The sequence below is a fragment of the Poecilia reticulata genome, chromosome 11 (genome assembly GCF_904066995.2).
Source record: "Poecilia reticulata chromosome 11, P_reticulata-male-v2, whole genome shotgun sequence".
Taxonomy (NCBI): domain Eukaryota; kingdom Metazoa; phylum Chordata; class Actinopteri; order Cyprinodontiformes; family Poeciliidae; genus Poecilia; species Poecilia reticulata.
Window position 1 is genome coordinate 17299874 of NC_088840.1, and position 18387 is coordinate 17318260.

At 37.9% G+C, this 18387-nt stretch overlaps 3 protein-coding genes across 3 annotated transcripts; 2 read left to right on the forward strand and 1 right to left on the reverse strand.

Moving 5' to 3' along the window:
• Positions 1-198: 198 nt before the first annotated feature.
• Positions 199-6213, reverse strand: prcc (proline rich mitotic checkpoint control factor). Its single transcript, XM_008422184.2, has 7 exons — positions 5506-6213; positions 5374-5421; positions 3685-4173; positions 2928-3020; positions 2654-2800; positions 2464-2529; positions 199-1952 (listed from the first exon to the last, which is right to left on the reverse strand). The coding sequence occupies exons 1-7, from the start codon at positions 5779-5781 to the stop codon at positions 1866-1868; spliced, it is 1206 nt and encodes a 401-aa protein (XP_008420406.1). The 5' UTR covers positions 5782-6213; the 3' UTR covers positions 199-1865.
• Positions 6214-7109: 896 nt separating this feature from the next.
• Positions 7110-11102, forward strand: LOC103472495 (heparin binding growth factor). The gene is made up of 7 exons (XM_008422185.3): positions 7110-7344; positions 7469-7559; positions 8946-9022; positions 9378-9516; positions 10132-10290; positions 10375-10545; positions 10998-11102. The coding sequence occupies exons 2-7, from the start codon at positions 7473-7475 to the stop codon at positions 11016-11018; spliced, it is 654 nt and encodes a 217-aa protein (XP_008420407.1). The 5' UTR covers positions 7110-7344; positions 7469-7472; the 3' UTR covers positions 11019-11102.
• A 1603-nt stretch (positions 11103-12705) lies between these two features.
• Positions 12706-17431, forward strand: mrpl24 (mitochondrial ribosomal protein L24). Its single transcript, XM_008422186.2, has 6 exons — positions 12706-12853; positions 13077-13263; positions 14320-14415; positions 15176-15279; positions 15984-16114; positions 16961-17431. Exons 2-6 carry the CDS (start codon positions 13081-13083, stop codon positions 17095-17097), a joined length of 651 nt encoding a protein of 216 aa, XP_008420408.1. The 5' UTR covers positions 12706-12853; positions 13077-13080; the 3' UTR covers positions 17098-17431.
• The last annotated feature ends 956 nt before the right edge of the window (positions 17432-18387 follow it).

Here is an 18387-nt window from a genome sequence, read left to right on the forward strand (position 1 = left end):
GTATTGATAAATCAAGCAGAAAGGGCTTTTCACGTTTATACAAGTATTTTTTTTAGCTACAAATCAAACGTACAAGAATTATTTTGGCAAAAAATGTAATGAATGTTTTGTACAGCACATAGACCTAACCTGTTCAAGGAAGCATAATGTCACATTTAAGAAACGGCAAAAAGGCATTAAAAATGTCAGAAAACAAGAAAAATTCAAAACTTGTTTATTGGATTTTAATTACACACTTATACAAAGTGAACAAAAACAGGGCTTTTTTTGCAACGCAAATTGAAAAATTTAACATTTAATCCTGTTTCAACATAACAAATATATATTTAAACTTCTGTAACTTTAAATTCCTTTCTGACTACAAATTCACCTTTTACTGCTGATATATAACATTTGGGTTTTTATTTGGGGTTGAGTTGGATCCGTTCACATTTACAGGCTTTTGAAGAAATCCTACTGGTATCTTGTTAGCATCGCTAAGCTACTGGAGAGAACCAGCACATTATTAATGGAGGGTTTATCTGGCATTTCAGAGAAAAATAATATATACAGAACTGCTCCTATAGTAAACATACAATGTGAAAACACAAGAAGAAAAGATGCAAATGTGTCCATCTGGACAGTTTAGTTTGGGCTTTTAAAGTTCACATTTTCTCCCAACAATCCTGCGATCAAACTGTTCAGATTGAACCTAAAACGACTGAAACCCGCAGAAGAAAAAAAGAAAAGTAGTAAAGAAAACAAGTGTTACAGATTTCTAGAACTCCTAGTAAAATAAAACAACTTGATGTTTGCTACAGAACAGCAACATGGAAAAAATAACTTAATTTGAGAGGGGAAAAAAATGTCAAATTAATCAATTTAACAGATTAAAGCTAGAATTCTGAGTTTAATCTCAGCATTTTGAGATAAAAGAATCTGTAAATAGAAGCCCAATAACCCAGAAATCTGACTTCATATCAGAACTCTGACAAAATTTGAAATTAACTTAATTAAGTTTTTTTTTATTAATCTATTAGATTAAATTATTAGATTAATTTAATCTAATAATTTAGATTATTAATTATAAAATTATTATTAATTTTTGAATTTACTCTCTAATTGCTGGGGCCAACAAGTCAAGAATTGATATTAATATTAATCAGAATTCTTCCTTAAATCTCAGAAGTTTTGAAGAAAAAAAACAGAATTCTGAGATTAAAGTCAGAATTTTGAGGGTTTTCTTCTGTAGAATTTTGCCTTAAATCTCAGAATTATTTCTCCAACACCTAAGAATTTTTTAGAAAATTCTGAATCTACTTAAAGATTTCTGAGGCCAAAAAGTCAAGAATTTTCACATTAAATTCTTCTTTTGGAGGGTTGGGACCACATTTTTAAAGATTTTTTATTTTGTTTTTGCAATAAAGATTGACCAAATCTAAGCGCCTGGTTGGCTCTCGACGAAGTCGTCATTGAAGCATAATTTACTGACTGGCTGATGATTCAGTGAATATTTTGCATCACAGCTTTCTATCTTAAAATTGTAACTAAAAACAACCAAACGCACAACAAAAACAATAAATCAGACCTTAGAAAATACCATGAATATGTTTTATAAACATCCAAAGGAGAAACGTGTGGTTCTGGTACCTTAAAAACACCGGTTGGGTTTCTCTGTAGGTATAGCCTTTGTATTTACTAGGAGTGACCGGGATTCAGACAGAGTAACACCATATCAAACAGAGTATTATCAGTTCAAGACATTGCGGGCTGCAGATCAGGAGGAAAGAAACAGGTTTTGCTCCTAAAGGAAGAGGATAAATCTGGAGATCGGTAAGTTGGGATACGATGTGTCTGTACGCCACAGCAGTCCAAAGCTACAGGATCTAGAAGCCATATTTAGCCTGGGTCTGACGCCGGGTCATCCTGTTTTCTGCCCAGTTGTTCTTCAGCTCAATCTCGCGTTCCTTCGCCTGGGAAAAAGCAAACCAAAGAAATTCAGAAACTCTGTTTATATAGTCAAAGTATGGACCTAAATCAATGTGACAGTCTGTGGCAAGACTCAAAAATATATGTTCACACAGATTAGGGCAACACAATATTTTGTAAATTCATTGTTACTGCAGTGTGTGAAATGTACATGGTGAAGAACTGCTATTAAATATTACGAATTCCGGCTCTATTTTAACTCCAGTGAAAATTGTTGGAAGTTGTTTGATTAAAAAATAAAAAAAATTTAAGAAGATAAGAACTACAACTACACTGAAACTAAGTTGTTTCAATGCTAAAACAGCTTAGTTTCTTAATTTTCCATCTATTTCCCTGCTAGGTATAAGTTGTGCTCTAGTGACCTAAAATGCGAATTAAAAAGTGTTTTTTAAAATGAAAAAGTAATGTAAACACTATGGTCAATGAAGCCTCTCCTTTATGGTTAATGTTTCCAAGAGTTATTTAAATGCTTTGCGTCTTTCAGCAGCTGCTCACCTGGTGAATGAGATACGTTATCTGATGCTTTCGCCTCTGTTGCCCTGTAGGCTGGTCTCCTCTTCTCTGCAGAAAAAAGCACTAAAGTCAGCTTTAAATGCGTCATTTATTTTTATGCTTTTTTCCAATAAAAGCACCCAAGTCTGCCGTTTTTAACCAAAACCACACAGAGCTCATGCAAAACGTTCACCTTGCTGTACGACTGGCGGGTTTGTTTTTCCTCAGAGATGCTCTTGGTCATCCACTGCTGGTTCCCACTCAGCTGGTCGTCTCCTTTGATTTCCAGAAACTTCACTTCCTCTTTGCCTCGGTTTCTTTTCCCCTGAAGCCGCATGAACTGCACAGCAGGCAAGTGAGAAGGAGTTTGTAGTGGTTTGCAAGTTAGAAGCTAATTTAAGGCCTAAGCTGAAGCGTAAATGGGTTCAGAAAGGCAGATTTATTAATAAACAGTAAATCTTTCCTACCCCTTCGTCGTCAAACATGGTGGAGCTGTCCGGCGGCTCGGCTTCTGCCAACTCCGGGTTGGGGTTCTGGTAGTACGGCGCGTCATAGTAACCCTTTAAATGAAAACAAAAGGGACCTGAAGTATAGCTTCATTATATTTATAGATGAGAACAAAGTACTTCCAGTAAAAATAATGTATTTACAACAAACTGAGAAAATGTTGGCTTTAGGGCTGAAATGATTAATCCAACCAGTTACTGAAATAATAGTCAACTAATTTAGTAATCGATTAATCGCTAACTGGAGTATAGATACCCCAAAAAATGCAATTTGCTGGAAAAAAAAAACATTTTCAGAGCAGAAATTAATCCAGAACTGTACAAAATATATTTACATTTTGCAATTACGATGAAAACACGTTTGTCTGTCGATATGTTTTACCCAAAACTCCTCAAATGGCAGTTTTAGCTTCACTCAATCCAAATTCACTAAAGAAATGCTACATTAGGCAATAACATTTTTATTTTTATTTAAAAAAAGAAATTTAATTGTTTGTTTGCATATTTTAATATCTTTCTAATATTGCATAAAAAAAGCTTAAGAGGTTAAATGAATAGAGTGCAGAATTAGATTAATCGATTCCTAAAATAAATGTTAGTTTCAGTAATAGTTGACTTTAGTTACATTTCAGGTCAGATTCTATCAGTAAAGACTTGAGCACACAGTGCATTACTCTGCGTCTGACTCGAGCTGGCTCCTATAAATAGCTGGTTTTACCTCGGGGAGCGCCTCTGGGCCAGCCATGGGTTGTTGATACTGGTCGTATTGACCGTCCCATGCGCTCGCTCCCTCATGGCTCCCTCCAAAGTCCAAAGGTGCATTCGACTGTCCCGGCTCATCAGCGGCTACGTAAGGACAGGGCTCAGCTGGGGCCGCCGGCTCAGGATCCACGATCGGGACGACGTCGGGAAGAGGCTGGGAGTCGTCCTCCAGGGAAAAGTAGTTCTGAGGGGTTATGTCCTCCTCGTTGTTCTGGTCTTCTGCTGCGATTTGCTTCGCCACCTGCAGGGCCGCTGACTTGGCCGCGGCTTTGATGGCGGAGGGAGACGCACTGGAACCGAGCAGACCCGGAGCAGCAGCTCCAGGCTTGGGTGCTTTGGGGTCTGGACGCTTAGTGAGCGTGTGAGGGATCAAAGGTCGGTCCGTCTCCTTCACTGTTAGGTTTTTGGGTTTGGGGAGAATGGAGGACAGACCTGAACCGGCGCCCTGGTGAGAGGAACGGTCAAACTGGTTAAAATGGGAATGATTCTTGTTACAGTGACAAACTAGGAGGAGAAACTAGTTTTAGTTTTTCTTGAAAGGTTTACAACTCCTTTGAACTTCAGAAGGTGAAACGAACAGAGCTAGATTATTAAAATAATCAACTAATTTAGTGATAGATTAATTATTAACTGGAGCATACAGTCCCCAAAAATGGCAGAAATATTCAGAGAATTAAGCCAAAAAATGTACAAGCTTTACAACATTTTACAACAAGCTGTACAACATTTTGCATTTATGATGAAAGAAAAATAAAAAAACTTTCTGTAGATATGTTTTACCCAAAACTCCAAGAGTGACTCAGTTTTAGCTTCACCCAGTTCAAATTGACTAAAGGAATGCTTCGTTATTTTTTCTTATTTAAAAAATGAATTGATGATTCACATCACTGAAGTATTTTTAATATTGTATAAAAAGGCTTAAATTAAAAATCTACAAAATGTTAATTTTTTTATATAATTAAACAAATGCTAGAATAATTGACAACTAAAATAATAATTTAAATCTATTTTAAGCCTCTTGAGTTTTGTTTTTTTTTTTACAGTTTTGTACAGAACAGGTAAAATTAAACTCCATTTAATTTTACTTCCACCTCACATAATTGTGAGGTTGGAGGTGGTGCTTTTTTTCTGTCTCATAAAATTCCAATAAACTACACTGAAGTTGGCAAACAAAATGTGAGTACTGATAAGATAAACACTGATTACTAGGCCGGTCACAATAATTAATAAATCACAATAAATTAAAACAAACTCAATTTCCATTGGCATGATTTATAGTTTCTCTTTTTTTCTATCTGATAAAAGTCTTAAGTTTGGTGATTTGGTCTCAACCAGCCCTTATTTTGAAGGACAATTTTGTTTACACAGACTTGTTTACACAGAATTTTGTTTACACAGACTATAAGTTAATTTTATTTGTTGTTTTATTTATTTTGAATGTTTATTTTCCAGTTTCAGTGTTAAATGTTCATTAGAATTTAAGGTTTACAGATCTTTTAGAATGTGTTTTTGAATTATTATTTTGTCACTACCATCATCTTACTTAAGAATGGTCTCAAAACAACAATATTATCGTTTATCACAATAACTTACGGAACAATATATCGTCTAGCAAAATGTGTTATCGTGACAGACCTACTCTTACCTGGGTTTGCAGCTTCTTTGGGACTGGCTCATCATCATCTGAGTCTGACTGTAAATAAAAATTATTAGAAATGATCATCTCAGGTCAACCAGAGTGAGTACTGCGCATGATCAGGGGTCTGATTTCACTTACATCTCGCCTCTGAAGTTGTGGCACAGGGATCTTGACAGGCTCCGTTCGTTTCTTGGGTTTGGGCAGACTGGACAGGAACCCTCCTGTGCTTTCCTTTGCTGCAGAGTTTTTTGCCCTGGATACTGCCTCCTTCCCTCCAGCTGCAGATCCAGATGCTTTAGGTGCAGGCAGGAAAGAGAAAAGCCCTCCCCCGCTAGTTTTACTCTCAGCTGCGGCGGAGGTCGACGTTTCCTCCGAGTCGCTCTCATCACTGCTACCATAAGCGACTAGAGACATGTTTGCTGAGGCTACCGAGGATTAGTATTCTGCAGGAACTAGTGGACATGGATGAGTCGCTCTGAAAAAGCCGCACAAGCGTGTTTCTCGGTGAGCTGACCCGAGTTTTAAATGTACGACTATCTTTGCTAAACAGATAATATAACAGCGATTAGAGCATTAAAGACGGGATGAGCTGATCAACTGGAAACACGGAGCTAGCGGATGCTAGCTAGGCCACCGTGACCTATCTTATCACAGTTTCTAGCCCGGATGCAGAAATTTTAACTGTAATGTCTGCTACTGAGCAAAACGAACACAATGTGTCGCTTTGAAGTAACTCTGCATTCGTAAACTACGGCCAGTACTCCCTTGACTCCATCAAAACATTCGCCTTCATCATCCAGTGATTGAGGACGACCGCCGACTTCTTTTTCCTGTGTTATTTACAGTAGCACTGAAACCATAGAGCCCCTAGCGAGCAGGTTGTGAAACAACAGGTTCTCATTCTAAATACTTGTGCGTTTCAATATTACGGAAAAGGATTAGGGTCATGGGCTGCACAGTGGCGCAGTTGCCTTGCAGCAAGAAGGTTCTGGGTTCGATTCCCGGCCCCGGTCTCTCTGCATGGAGTTTGCATGTTTTCCCTGTGCATACGTGGGTTTTCTCCGGGTACTCCGGTTTCCTCCCACAGTTCAAAAACATGACTGTCAGGTTAATTGGCCTCTCCAAATTGCCCCTAGGTGTGAATGTGTGTATGTTCATGGTTGTTGTCCTGTGTGTCTCTGTGTTGCCCTGCGACAGGCTGGCAACCTGTCCAGGGTGACCCCGCCTCTCGCCCGGAACGTTAGCAGGAGATAGGCACCGGCAACCCTCCCAACCCCACTGAGGGACAAGGGTGGGGAAAAATGGATGGATGGATTAGGGTTATTGAAAAGTATATGTATATCGCCACCTTCCTGAATCTAGATTCAGAAAGGTGAATCTGGAAAGTGAAGTGATTTTGGGGGGAAACAAGGTGAAAAAAAAATTACACCTTCTTATTGCCAAAAAATGATTTAAGCAAAAAATAAATAAATATTAGGCCAGTATTTTAAGAAGACCATATTTTGACATTAATCTCAACATTTTGAATGTTGAACATTTCAGAATTCTGAGATTAAAATCAGAAATTGAGATGAATGCTGAGATAAACGTCAGATTACATATAAAAATACGAAACTAAAGGTAGAGATTTGGTTTAGTTTCGACGTCATCCATGTATTTAATCTCAATTTCATGTTTGAGAAATTTACTTTGATGTGAAGTTTTGGCCAGTAGGGGCGCTGTGTTTTGATTTCATGTAAATACTGGGGGGCGCGTCTGTCGAGGAAAGCGGGTTTCCATTTCAAACCTAAATAGTCCGGAGGACGGGCTAACGTTTATACTCGGTAGAACATATTTCGCGCTAAGCAGTAGAAATTCATGTAGCGCAGAAATTGTTCTCTTTTTTTTGGCTGCGGGTTGTTTCCGTTGCTCTGAATCCAAAGAAGAAGAAAGAAAAAAATCGCCCGCTGCGTCTTCGCTCCAATTTTTCCGCGCCTGGTTTGTTTATTTGGTTGTCAGATCGACACTCTGCTTTGGTTTTTGTCGCAGAAGGTGTTCACAAGAAATTTTAAGCCATACTAGCATTTCTTTTTATTTAAACACATCTCTGATATTCAACCAGAACCATGCCGAGAACCAACAGGCAAAAGGAATACAAACCTGGAGACCTGGTGTTTGCTAAAATGAAGGGGTATCCACACTGGCCTGCTAGGGTAAGCTCCCGCCGTTACATGTTTAGCTTCCAGCTTTGACTGTGCTGCTAACTTGAATTTGTCTGTCTGCTGCTGCCTTTCTACCTTCCACTTGTTCACCCGAGAGGCCTAACGGTAGCCAGCTACCATGAGTTAGCTTAGCGCGGCCGTTTTTAGCCAGCGCAAACGAAAAGACCCAGTAGTTGGCGATTACACATTGCTTTCGTGCGCACCATAACATAAAAATTGCAGGCATCTTATTAAACACCGATGCCGTCATTGAATTATTTGTTAGTTCTCGTTATGCGCCGCTTTCGTGTCCCCTGAGGCCTGTGGAGGGGCTAGCGTTAACTTTAAGCTTTTCGCAGCCGTTACAGCGCGTGAGCCACAAACTAACGGTCATGTCAAGCACCTATAACCGCTGACCGTGTGCGAACGTTAACTAACAGCTTAACATGCGGTATAACAACGCACTAAGTCATTTATCGTCATTAAATGCATATTAGATATGTCTGTTTTCTTTACAGCTGTTTAATTACTGACTTATTCGTGATGGTTTTATGCATCGCTGTTTGTAAACATGCGCACCTGGCCTCACAATTGCGCTGCCTCTCACGTTGAAACGGTTTTCTTTTTACTTGTTCTGTCACATCATGTCTTCAGTTTGCCATTTAAGACGGCCACTGTTCATTTCGGGGTTAAACATTTTTTGTCACAGTACCCTTGGTCGTTGGACATTTCTATGCGTTTATTTACACAGTTTGACCAGGTTCTGTATGTTCGAGTGAAGTTTAAATTTTCATGTTTTTTCTCACCCTTTAAATGAAACGGAGAAATGTGTCTCTCTCTCATTTTTCTTACAACCCCAAATTGTACTGGAGTAATACTTAAACATAACTTTACTAATGTAAAAATGTAATTGACCAAGAAGTTACCTTAGTAAATGTAACTGAGAAAAGTAGTTAATACCATTTTTTTTTTTCAATAAAAGTGATTGCAGACAGATTACTCTTTACCTTCAGCTGTAACAGTGACTTTTGGCAGTGTCTTTTCCCTCCGTTTATTCAATCTTATCAGCTTTGTATCAACAGAATTTGGGCCCAGCCCTAACTACCAGCTCACAGCGCTCCTATCTGGTGAATGCCAAAAGCCCCGTCTGGCAGAGGCAAATGGTCACCATGTCTGTCCATCATTCTGGTGGTGGCGTTGTCCCTCTGTACTTAGCTGTGTGCTATTGATATCCCCAGAATGACAGGCCCAAAAGGTGCACAGAAAGGATGTTCAGCAATTTACTATTATTAGATTATGTGGCTCAGACTGTTGATTTAACTAGTTTGAGAAAGCATCCTTTCCCATTTTTCTTTTTAAGTTTGCATTTTATGATTCATCTCCTCTTTTCTTTCCCAGATTGATGAACTACCCGAAGGAGCTGTGAAGTCACCCTCAAACAAGTACCAGGTGTTCTTCTTTGGGACACATGAGACGTAAGTATTTTGTGTTTGACCTGTTGTTGATTTACTTTGTGCAGGAGAAATGTCAAAAACTGTGCCACTTTACTATTTTAGATTGGTCAGCTATCAATTACTGTGTAGCCTCAGCACTCACATCTTGGCACACCCTATGAAAATGCTGCATTTCAAACAAAAATTCTTAAAACTTTTTACACCTCTGTTATTACTCATTACTTTCATCCTTAACCAAATCAACCAATCAATCACTAACATACATTTTGTCACAGGTAAATAACATGTACTTTGCAGACCTCTGTCATTGTTGAAATATTTTTGTTGTGAGCTTGATTTCAGATTTTGGTTCATCTCAAATGTTCAATGATCACAGGGCTTTTCTGGGGGCCAAGGATCTTTTCCCATATGAGGAATGCAAGGAGAAATTTGGAAAGACCAACAAGAGGAAAGGCTTTGCTGAGGGACTCTGGGAAATTGAGAACAACCCCACTGTCACTCACGAAGCCTACGAGGTTGGTAGTCTGCCTGAATGACTGTGTATCGCTGGGCAAAACATCAATATTGCAAACAACTGCTCAGATTAATAGAAGTACCAAATAATCAGGCTCTCTCTGTCTGGTATATTTGCGGGTGTTTCACTGGTTAAAGCAGCAGAAAATGTTCTAAGGGAGCGCTGAAATGTTCAGCTTTTCTTTTTTTCCCCACCATAACCTCAAATGCAACCATGTTTTCAATAAACTACTGTGTTGAGATAAATATAATGAATCTTTGGTCGTGATTTTTGTCAGTAGCTTTACTAATTCCTTGCTATCATAGGTTTTTGTTTGCAATGAAAGTGATTAATACTGTTTAGTAAGATATATGTTGTTTTTATTTACATTTTTACCACCATTATCACATGCTTCCCTAATGTTGTGCAGTTCTTAATTCCTGTACGACTCTTTTTTGTTTCTGGTGTTTTACGGTTTTGTTTTATAAAATAAAATATCGACCCGATCAATGCAACAGACAAGTTTTTAACCTCTAATGCTGTTATATAGAATGATTTATGAATGGATGTCCATCTCTTGGTTCATGGTGACGTTTACATTTGTATTGCTTTTACATTTACTTTATTCTCTTTTTAGTCGGCAAAGAACGAGAACTCATCGGAAGCTACTGGAGACATAGGCGGCTCAGAGAAGGCCAACACCGAGGGCAGCAGTGACGAAGAGGAGGGGACTCTGATCATCGACGAGAAGAACGAGAGGGGAGGGACTAAACGAAAAGCAGAGGAGTCCACAGAGGTGAGCTTCAATCTGTCAGATTGTCCAAACCGTCACGGTTAGATTACTGCCAGGCTGTCATCAACGTTCGCTGCACTTTGATAGGAATCTCCCAAGCGGCCAAAGATTACAGAGGAAGAAGGCGAAAAGCCCAACACAGAGGCCAAGCTCAATGATGTGGAAGGAACCAAGGCAACAGCGCCTTCCTCACAGAGCGAGTCGAAACCGGAAGGCCAGGAGAAAGCTCCAGCAGAGGCCCAGCTAACAGCAGAAAAGGTGAAATGTTCTCATTAATGATGGCTACGATCAAACTATTAGAATTGACTAACATACTTTTAGGCTAGTAAAGATGCTGCATGTCATTAGTCAGATAAACCAAACCTGGTTGTCTGTTTATACAGAGTGTCTGTGTGACTATCTGGTTTCAGCTACATACCAGTTCAACAGCAAGATATCTCTTATTTAATACAAATTTAAACATAAATGACAGCATTTTATTTATATTACAGTTTAGAATTTAAAATGTTTTTGTTATTTAAGAAAGGAATTGAATTATAAGCATTTTTTATCCATTTATAATATTGTGTAAAAAAAAGAATTAATCATCAGAATAATTGTTACTAAAATAATCATTAGTTGTAGCTTTTTTGTGCATGTGGTATTTATTAATTTTACACTGCTCATGTTTAAACCACTGCACTAATTACAGTTTTCTTTTCTCCCCGCAGCCTGTAACAGACAGCGCTTAACGTCGACTCAGAAGAAAACCAACAACCCTCAATTCTTCTCTCTGAAATTCAAGGCTTCGAAATAAACACCTGCAGAAGGCCAGATTTCAGCTGTTTAATTAATGAGCGAATTATGTGAGGAAAAAACTTGTATTGAAAGACAAACAAATTTCCATTTGCCACTATTGGGATATTATATATCCCAGAATAAACAAAAGTAAACATTCGCTGATCAGGCTTCAAACAATTGAATTGAGCGTTTTCAAGCTCGTGTACAAACAGGATTTTGGTGTTTATATATTTTTTATTTCTAAGTGCAATTACATAATTACAAAGACTGAATAATGGGTGTCAAAACATTTGCCAGTATGAGGGAAGAAATAAACTTAATATATACTGCATTTAACACAAAAGAAGATTAAATCACAAACTACCCCCATTCAGTGGGTTTTAAAACATAATGTACAGAAGAAAAAGAAAACAACAAATTTTCACCATCTCAGCTTTAGTTTGTAACCATTTCACCCGTTTGTATCAACCTGCTTCTCAGCCTCATTAAACCCTTTATTATTCAGTCATTGAATGCATGATCAGTCTTGACATCAGCATCAGCAGCAGTGTTGCTGCTTTGAAGTGAATGCTTCACCAAAGGTGACCAAACTGTGTAATGAATTTCTACGTTTTCCCCACATGTAGACTTCTTGGCTTCCAAACCCATTGAACATGCAAACCCTGGTTAGTTCAGCCTGTTTCACCCACAGATCTGCCCTGAGATCTCAGCCGATGACGACTTGCGTAGAAAACAGACATTCCTGAGCGTCGTCTCAGCTCGATCTTGAAAGGTTACGGTGGGGTGGTGGTAAAGTATCGATCATCTCAATGAAGCCCGTCAGAACCATAAACTCTGTACACAAGCTCTAGTTACATTTTTCCAAATGTGTCACCAAGATTCACTGCATTCACAGATTAGTTGCACAGAATTTTCTTTCGGAAATGTTATTGCTAAAATTGTGAACGCTAACATAATTTGATTGTTTGTTTTATTCCTCTAAGAAATCAGAGTGTTACCATTACAGAGTGTTGACTTTGTAAAATTTAATTTAATTTTTTTATTATTTTGCCCAACCTTTTAACTGGAATACGAGTCATTTTACTTCAGTGGTCTTATTGTTTTCGCTGTGATACAAAGTTGTGGATGTGATTGTTCTCATTTCGTTGGTGTTATTTCATCTGTTTACCAGTGTCGGCTTAAAAGTTTATCAAGTCATTGGAAAAAAAAGGGAAAGCTACAGTAAAAAAAAAAAAAAGATTATAAATCCTTTCCTTCAACTTAATATTCAGAGTAAATTTTGTTTTTATGCGTTTTTATTTTAAGTTTTTGGGGTTTGCTTTTTCTGTTTATTTCAGATGCTGACATTCATCTTAAGCTACTGCCTAGTTTGCCATTGTAGTTGCCAGTCAATTTAATAAACATGTTGATTACAAAAAATGAATCCTGCTTTTGTCGTCTTTTGGGTTTCATTGGTGTTAAAGTGAATTATTAGATTTAACCAATAGGATCAGCAGCTTTTCACCTGTTTATCATAATTTTTTAATTCTTTTTCTTTCCCCAAACTACTCTGGAAGTTGAAACTTGATTTAATTCAGAAGAAACAATCAAATACAAAAATGTACAATTTGGATTAAATAAACACGAATTGATGCAGCAACGTCTGTCACTTCGGTCTTTGAGGACGTTCTTTTAAGCGCAGTTGCGCATGCGTGAAATCACGTCAAGACGCTCCGGTCCAGCAGGTGGCGCTACAACTAGGTAGCCTCATTCGTCCTGCTACATGTGACATTGACATCAACAAAGGGTAAGCTATATATTATGTATCCAGTTTCCTTTCAAATCCACATTCATATTATAAAACTAAAACAGTAGCTGCAGTTTTACAGTAACATATTTGCGAAAATAGGTGCGAGTAGTTAAGAGCTAATGCTAACGGATGTTTACCATTGAGCTAACGTTAGCCTAGCTTGGGTCAGTGAATTAAGAGTTGACAAGAAGGATAACGTTATTTGCTTTGGTTCCTGCAGCACCATGAGGCTGACCGCTCTCCTCTCGATGGCAGCCCGGGTTGTAGCGCCTAAAGATTACCGTTACGGCACCAACAGGCCCTGGACGGAGGCTGCTAAGAGGATGAATCCTCCGGGAAGGAGGAGGAAGAAGGTGTTTGTAGAGCCGATAGAGGCAGAGGACTGGGCCATACTGAAGGGGGACATGGTGAGAGCAAGACACAGTCTAGAAGAAATAATCAAGTCTTCACAGACTCATTCTAATGGTCCAACGCCGTAAGAGCTGCATGGACAGCTTATTTTTAGTGCTTTATTTTACTGGAAAACACCACAAAACATTCAAACCTACTGCCATCTCCTCAAACAGAACTCTCCTCAGACTTGGATGCAGATTCATTGTCTTAACTTAAACATAAATAAAAATGAAATTGTTATAATTTACAGTAGCATATTTGATTCCCTAAATGTAGTTGACAATGTGTCACCTGAGGATGACAGTAGCAGTTCTGGATTATACAGTGGATTCTATTTTTCTTTGCCTGAAACTCTGCAATTTCTGTCTGCTTTTACCACATTAGAAAAATCATAGGTCTCTAATCATCCAGCAGTGCAAAAAAAAACAAGCAACACCTGTGAATGACACATCATCAAGATCAAGAAAAACATATAAAGCACTGCAGACCTCAGTTGCCTTAGTTTGGTGTTCACAGTTTATCAATAAAGGATCTTTGGAAAAGGTCAAAGCCACTGCGGAGCAAAAAAATATCAACGCATATCTGACATTTCCCAGTAACTATCTTGATTCTCAAGGCAGACTGTAGTTTGACAACATAGAAACAGACCTGGTAGCGCAGCAGGACATTGATCCAAAAGACACCAGCAAGTTTAGCTAATTTTGACTTGTACCTCTAACATGACAGATTAAAAAAAACAAAGAATGTAAGAAAGTGTGAGCCAGAATTCATTCACCGTGACGTAAAAGTCTAAATGCCAGTTATTTGTTGCCATTAAGCATGACAAGAGCCATTACCAGGTTTATTTGTCAATTGTTTTTTCCACATTCTTCCTGAAGAAATAATTCTTCTTGGTCAAGTTCCAAACTTGGGTTACAAGGCAGTAGACTGGACTCTCTTACTTTCACTATCCTAAAGGAAAAGAATACAACACAACCTGGTGTTTCCAACTCAGTAACTACTTTTGGGTTTACCAGTGTTATAGGTAAAATGTTGAATGTCAAGTCGTTTCAAAACGTTTTTCCTCACAGGTTGAGATTCTTGCTGGTAAAGATAAAGGGAAGCAGGGAAAGGTGATCCAAGTCTTTAGACGCAGAAACTGGGTCATCTTGGAAGGACTGAACACGGTAAGAAATCAATTCATTAAGACTTCACTGTATGCTGTAATATTTAGCCAAATCTGTGGTTTTTCTAAGTTTGTGTTAAAAGTTAGAAACTACGGTTGTAACAGCAGCAGGAGGCTGAACACAAAGTTTCTCCACAGTAGTTCTCGTTATTCATACACAGTTTGTAACTAGTAATGCAGCTTGATACTGATAATAAACAGCTAGGTTATAAAGAAGCACCAGCAGGTTTGTGACTGTTTAACATTTTATTACTTTTTTACTTTGCGTTTCAAGTTGGTATTCGTTATCCAGCTCTGGTACTTGTTTTTGTGTCATCTTATTTAAAACTTTGTATGGGATCTGGCCTGTCTGGCTCAGATTGGATTCAAACTTTGTAATTTTTTGTGTTTTTATCCCTGCTATTGTGAGAGTTGTTTTCTATTTAAGAATATATTTTTAAAAAAACCCACAACCTAGCATTTGACTGCTTTTGCTTCTCCGATTCTCCTGTGACGTCCATCATTAAAATCTCATGTGATTCTTTCTACTTGTGATGCTGTTAATGATCTGAAGGTATCATGATCTGTATGTTTTGATGACTAGATACTGAGTTTTGTCTTCAGAAAGTACTAGAAAATAAAACTTTCTTTGTATAAAACTTTTCATATTTCACCATAAAACTCAGTATTTGTTTTCTTTTCCACAGCCCGACTCTTTAACTCCACTAGATGGAGCCATAAAGCTGACTGAGTTGTGACAGTTTTATTTTTTCCTGCTGTAGCATTTCAGGTATGTGGGGAAAGTGAACGATTACCGTGGGACCTACGTTGCCAGCGAGGCTCCTTTGCTGCTCCGTGATGTCGGCCTCGTTGACCCCTCAGACAGGTAGGATAAAGAGGAAACAAAAAAACAGGACGCGCTTATTAAGTTCAGCAATTTTTAACCGTGTGAAAACCTTAAGAAATATTTCAGTTGAAATCAGAACACAGAGTTCAGTGTAGGGACAAAGTGTCGCAATAAGCAATGAATCAATTAATGTCATGATCAATTAAAATGAACCCAACAAGGGATATTTTGTTTACAGAGACTTCATAATGCATTTTATTCATGGTTTTAGTTGTATGTGGTTTATATCTCCTTTTTTAAATAGTTTTTCATTGTCATGTTTTATTTTGGATATTTAAAATATCTTCCAATTTCTGTGTTAAGTGTTCTTAAATTAAAAATTAAAGTGTTTTACGTTATGATGCTGTTATGTTATTGTTTATCACAATGTTGGAACAATTTACCACCCAGCAAAGTTTACATCCAGTGTTTCCCTCCAATACAATCATAGATATGGGATGAAAAATTATTTACTCTTCATTTGGGGGGTAAAAAAACGTCAAATTCTGTATAAAGTAAAACACGCAGAAAGCAGGATAGCAACCACCAAAAAAGGCACCAGTTGTAATTTAATCTCTCAATGAGTCTGTTTCTGTCTCCCAATATTTTGATAGACAAAAGAATCTAATGTTGAGCGATTTGGCAGCTTTTAAAGTACCGGAGCAGATTTTTTCTGTCATTACATTTTGGTGGTTAATCTACAGGAAGCCCACTCAGATTGAGTGGAAGTTCACAGAAGAAGGCGAGAGGGTGAGAGTGTCCAGCAGGACGGGACGAATCATCCCCAAACCTGTGGTGGAGCGACGAGACGGCATCGTGCCTCTGCAGTGGAAAGGTGAGCGGGGAGCAGATCACCTCAGTCAGCACATTAAAGCCAGATGATTTATTTCCTACACCCAGAGTAACTTTTACTAGAGCTATCCTGTCATTCCCACAAATGAAAGTCACATAAGGAATGTTAGCATTGGTTAAACTCGTCTGGAATGATGCCATTTTTGTTTATTTATATGTTTTTGTGTATTTGTTCAGGTATATTCCCTGTTAGATGGGGGCGGGGAGGGTGAGGCTAAGTAGTCACTAAAAGTTGTAATATTTTTAAAAATAGGTTGAAGGATTACAGACACGTTTTCAAAATGCTTTAAATTGGACCTATTATGCAAAATTAACATTTTTGTACTTCCATTTTGGTCTCCACTGCTTCTAAAACAGCCCAAGAGTTTAAAACAAAAGCATCCAGTCATTTTTTTGGCAATAAGTAAATATCTTTTGGTGTCTGAAAGATGAGCCGTTTCAAAAACCTCCTGATAGAAAAGTCATATTCCGTGGGCATTGCGCCGTTACCTAGCGACCGCAGCAGAATTCCACCCGTCACCTAGCAACCCAAGCGAAACTCCAGCTCCTTCGATCAACTGGTTTTACTGCTGTATGCGCTCTGCAATGACTTCTGGCTGCTAGCTGCTTATTTGGATTTAAAGCGACAACAGACCTGAAAGAAGCTCAAACTAGGAAGAACTGCAGACTGAAATCTTATTTTCTAAGAACAATTTTGTGCTGAAAAAATTTTTTATGTGTAGCCCTTAGACATATCCAAGGAATATATGTTCAAGGAAGCATAAAAAGTCACCTTTAAAACACATTTAATTTCACTTTTCAAACTGGAGTTATTTCTGTTTCCACACAGACGGGTCCAAAGACACCAGTCCTGAAGACGCGCTTGAAAAAACGTACGTTCCATCTCTGAAAACCCTGGAAGAGGAGGTCATGGAGAAACTGGGTATTCAGGAGCACAGGAGGCACCAGAAGTCCTACTGGTACTGAAGATAAGACTGGTTCCTCCTGGTTCTGTCCGGTTCTTATAGCCGTGCTGACCATAGCGTCCTCTGGACTGTGTAAAGACAACAAAAGGAGCCCAAACGAACTTACAAACACTGTTTCAGCATTTTGTGGGCCTCATTTATATGCAACTTATGTTCCTGAGGTATTCTGGGGCTTCTTTCTTTTTTTAGAATATTGTGAATAAATGTCTGGCCTGTGTTTTATCGTTTTGCAGGAAACAATGTAATAAATGGCGAAGTGCTAAATCCAAGGTTGTGAATAAGTACTGGCCTGCGGTTTCACACCTCCACAAAATAAAAAGAGTTTTTCAAGCTTAGTGGGGCCTTTCAAACCTTTTTGACTTATTTTGGTTTTAAACGTACCCAGACAATGTTAGCAATGTAAGTTTGACTATTAAATAGAATGTCGTATTCTATTAAAAAGGAGTTTAAATCTCTTAAAAATAAAAAAACAAAACAGCAACCTCCATCAAAATTGTTTTATGAGTGCACCATCTTAAAATGTAGGACTATTTTTAATAAAACTTCCTTTTCTTTTGCTGCAGCGGGTCATTGGAGTAGTTTCCCAAATGATATTAACTGTACTTGTTATAAAACGTTTGCACATTCAGTAAAACAATTACCATTAAATAAGCAGATTTTCACACATTGTTGATGCAGAAAAAAATGGGTTTATGTAGAATTGTAGTTTGATTGGTTTTAGTGAGATTTAAATAATGACTCAAATGTGATTTAACAGATTTTGACCTGGTGAAAAGCTGGTGCAGTAATTCATAATCTGTTAAATCATATTTGATTAGCATCAGCATGCAGGTGGAAATTATATATTTTTTTGTTTTTTGACTATAAGCTTGTCTTTTGTTTTTAAAAGGTCAATAAAATGTTGTAGATACTTTATATACACAACCTAAAAACGAAACAAAGCTCTTTTGACCGTTGCATATTTTAAATGTTTATTTTTATCTGAACACCACTTTGATGCAACTATAGTTGTTTTAAGGTGCTTTATAAATAAAGTAGTAGTAGAAGTAAAAAAAAGAAATGTTTTTTAAAAACTAATCTTTCTTCCAGCAAGCAGGCTATTATTTGAATTTCTAAATATAAAATATATGATGCTGAGAAGTGGGTCGCTTTGACCAACCATGTTCTGTGTCGTAGAGCCTGAGTTTTTAAATTGTGCCATTGTGTATCCTCTAGCAGTACGGAGGACCAAAATATTTATGCTTTTATTTTTTTATTATGTCAGTTTTGGTCCTCCGTATAGCAGACGGCA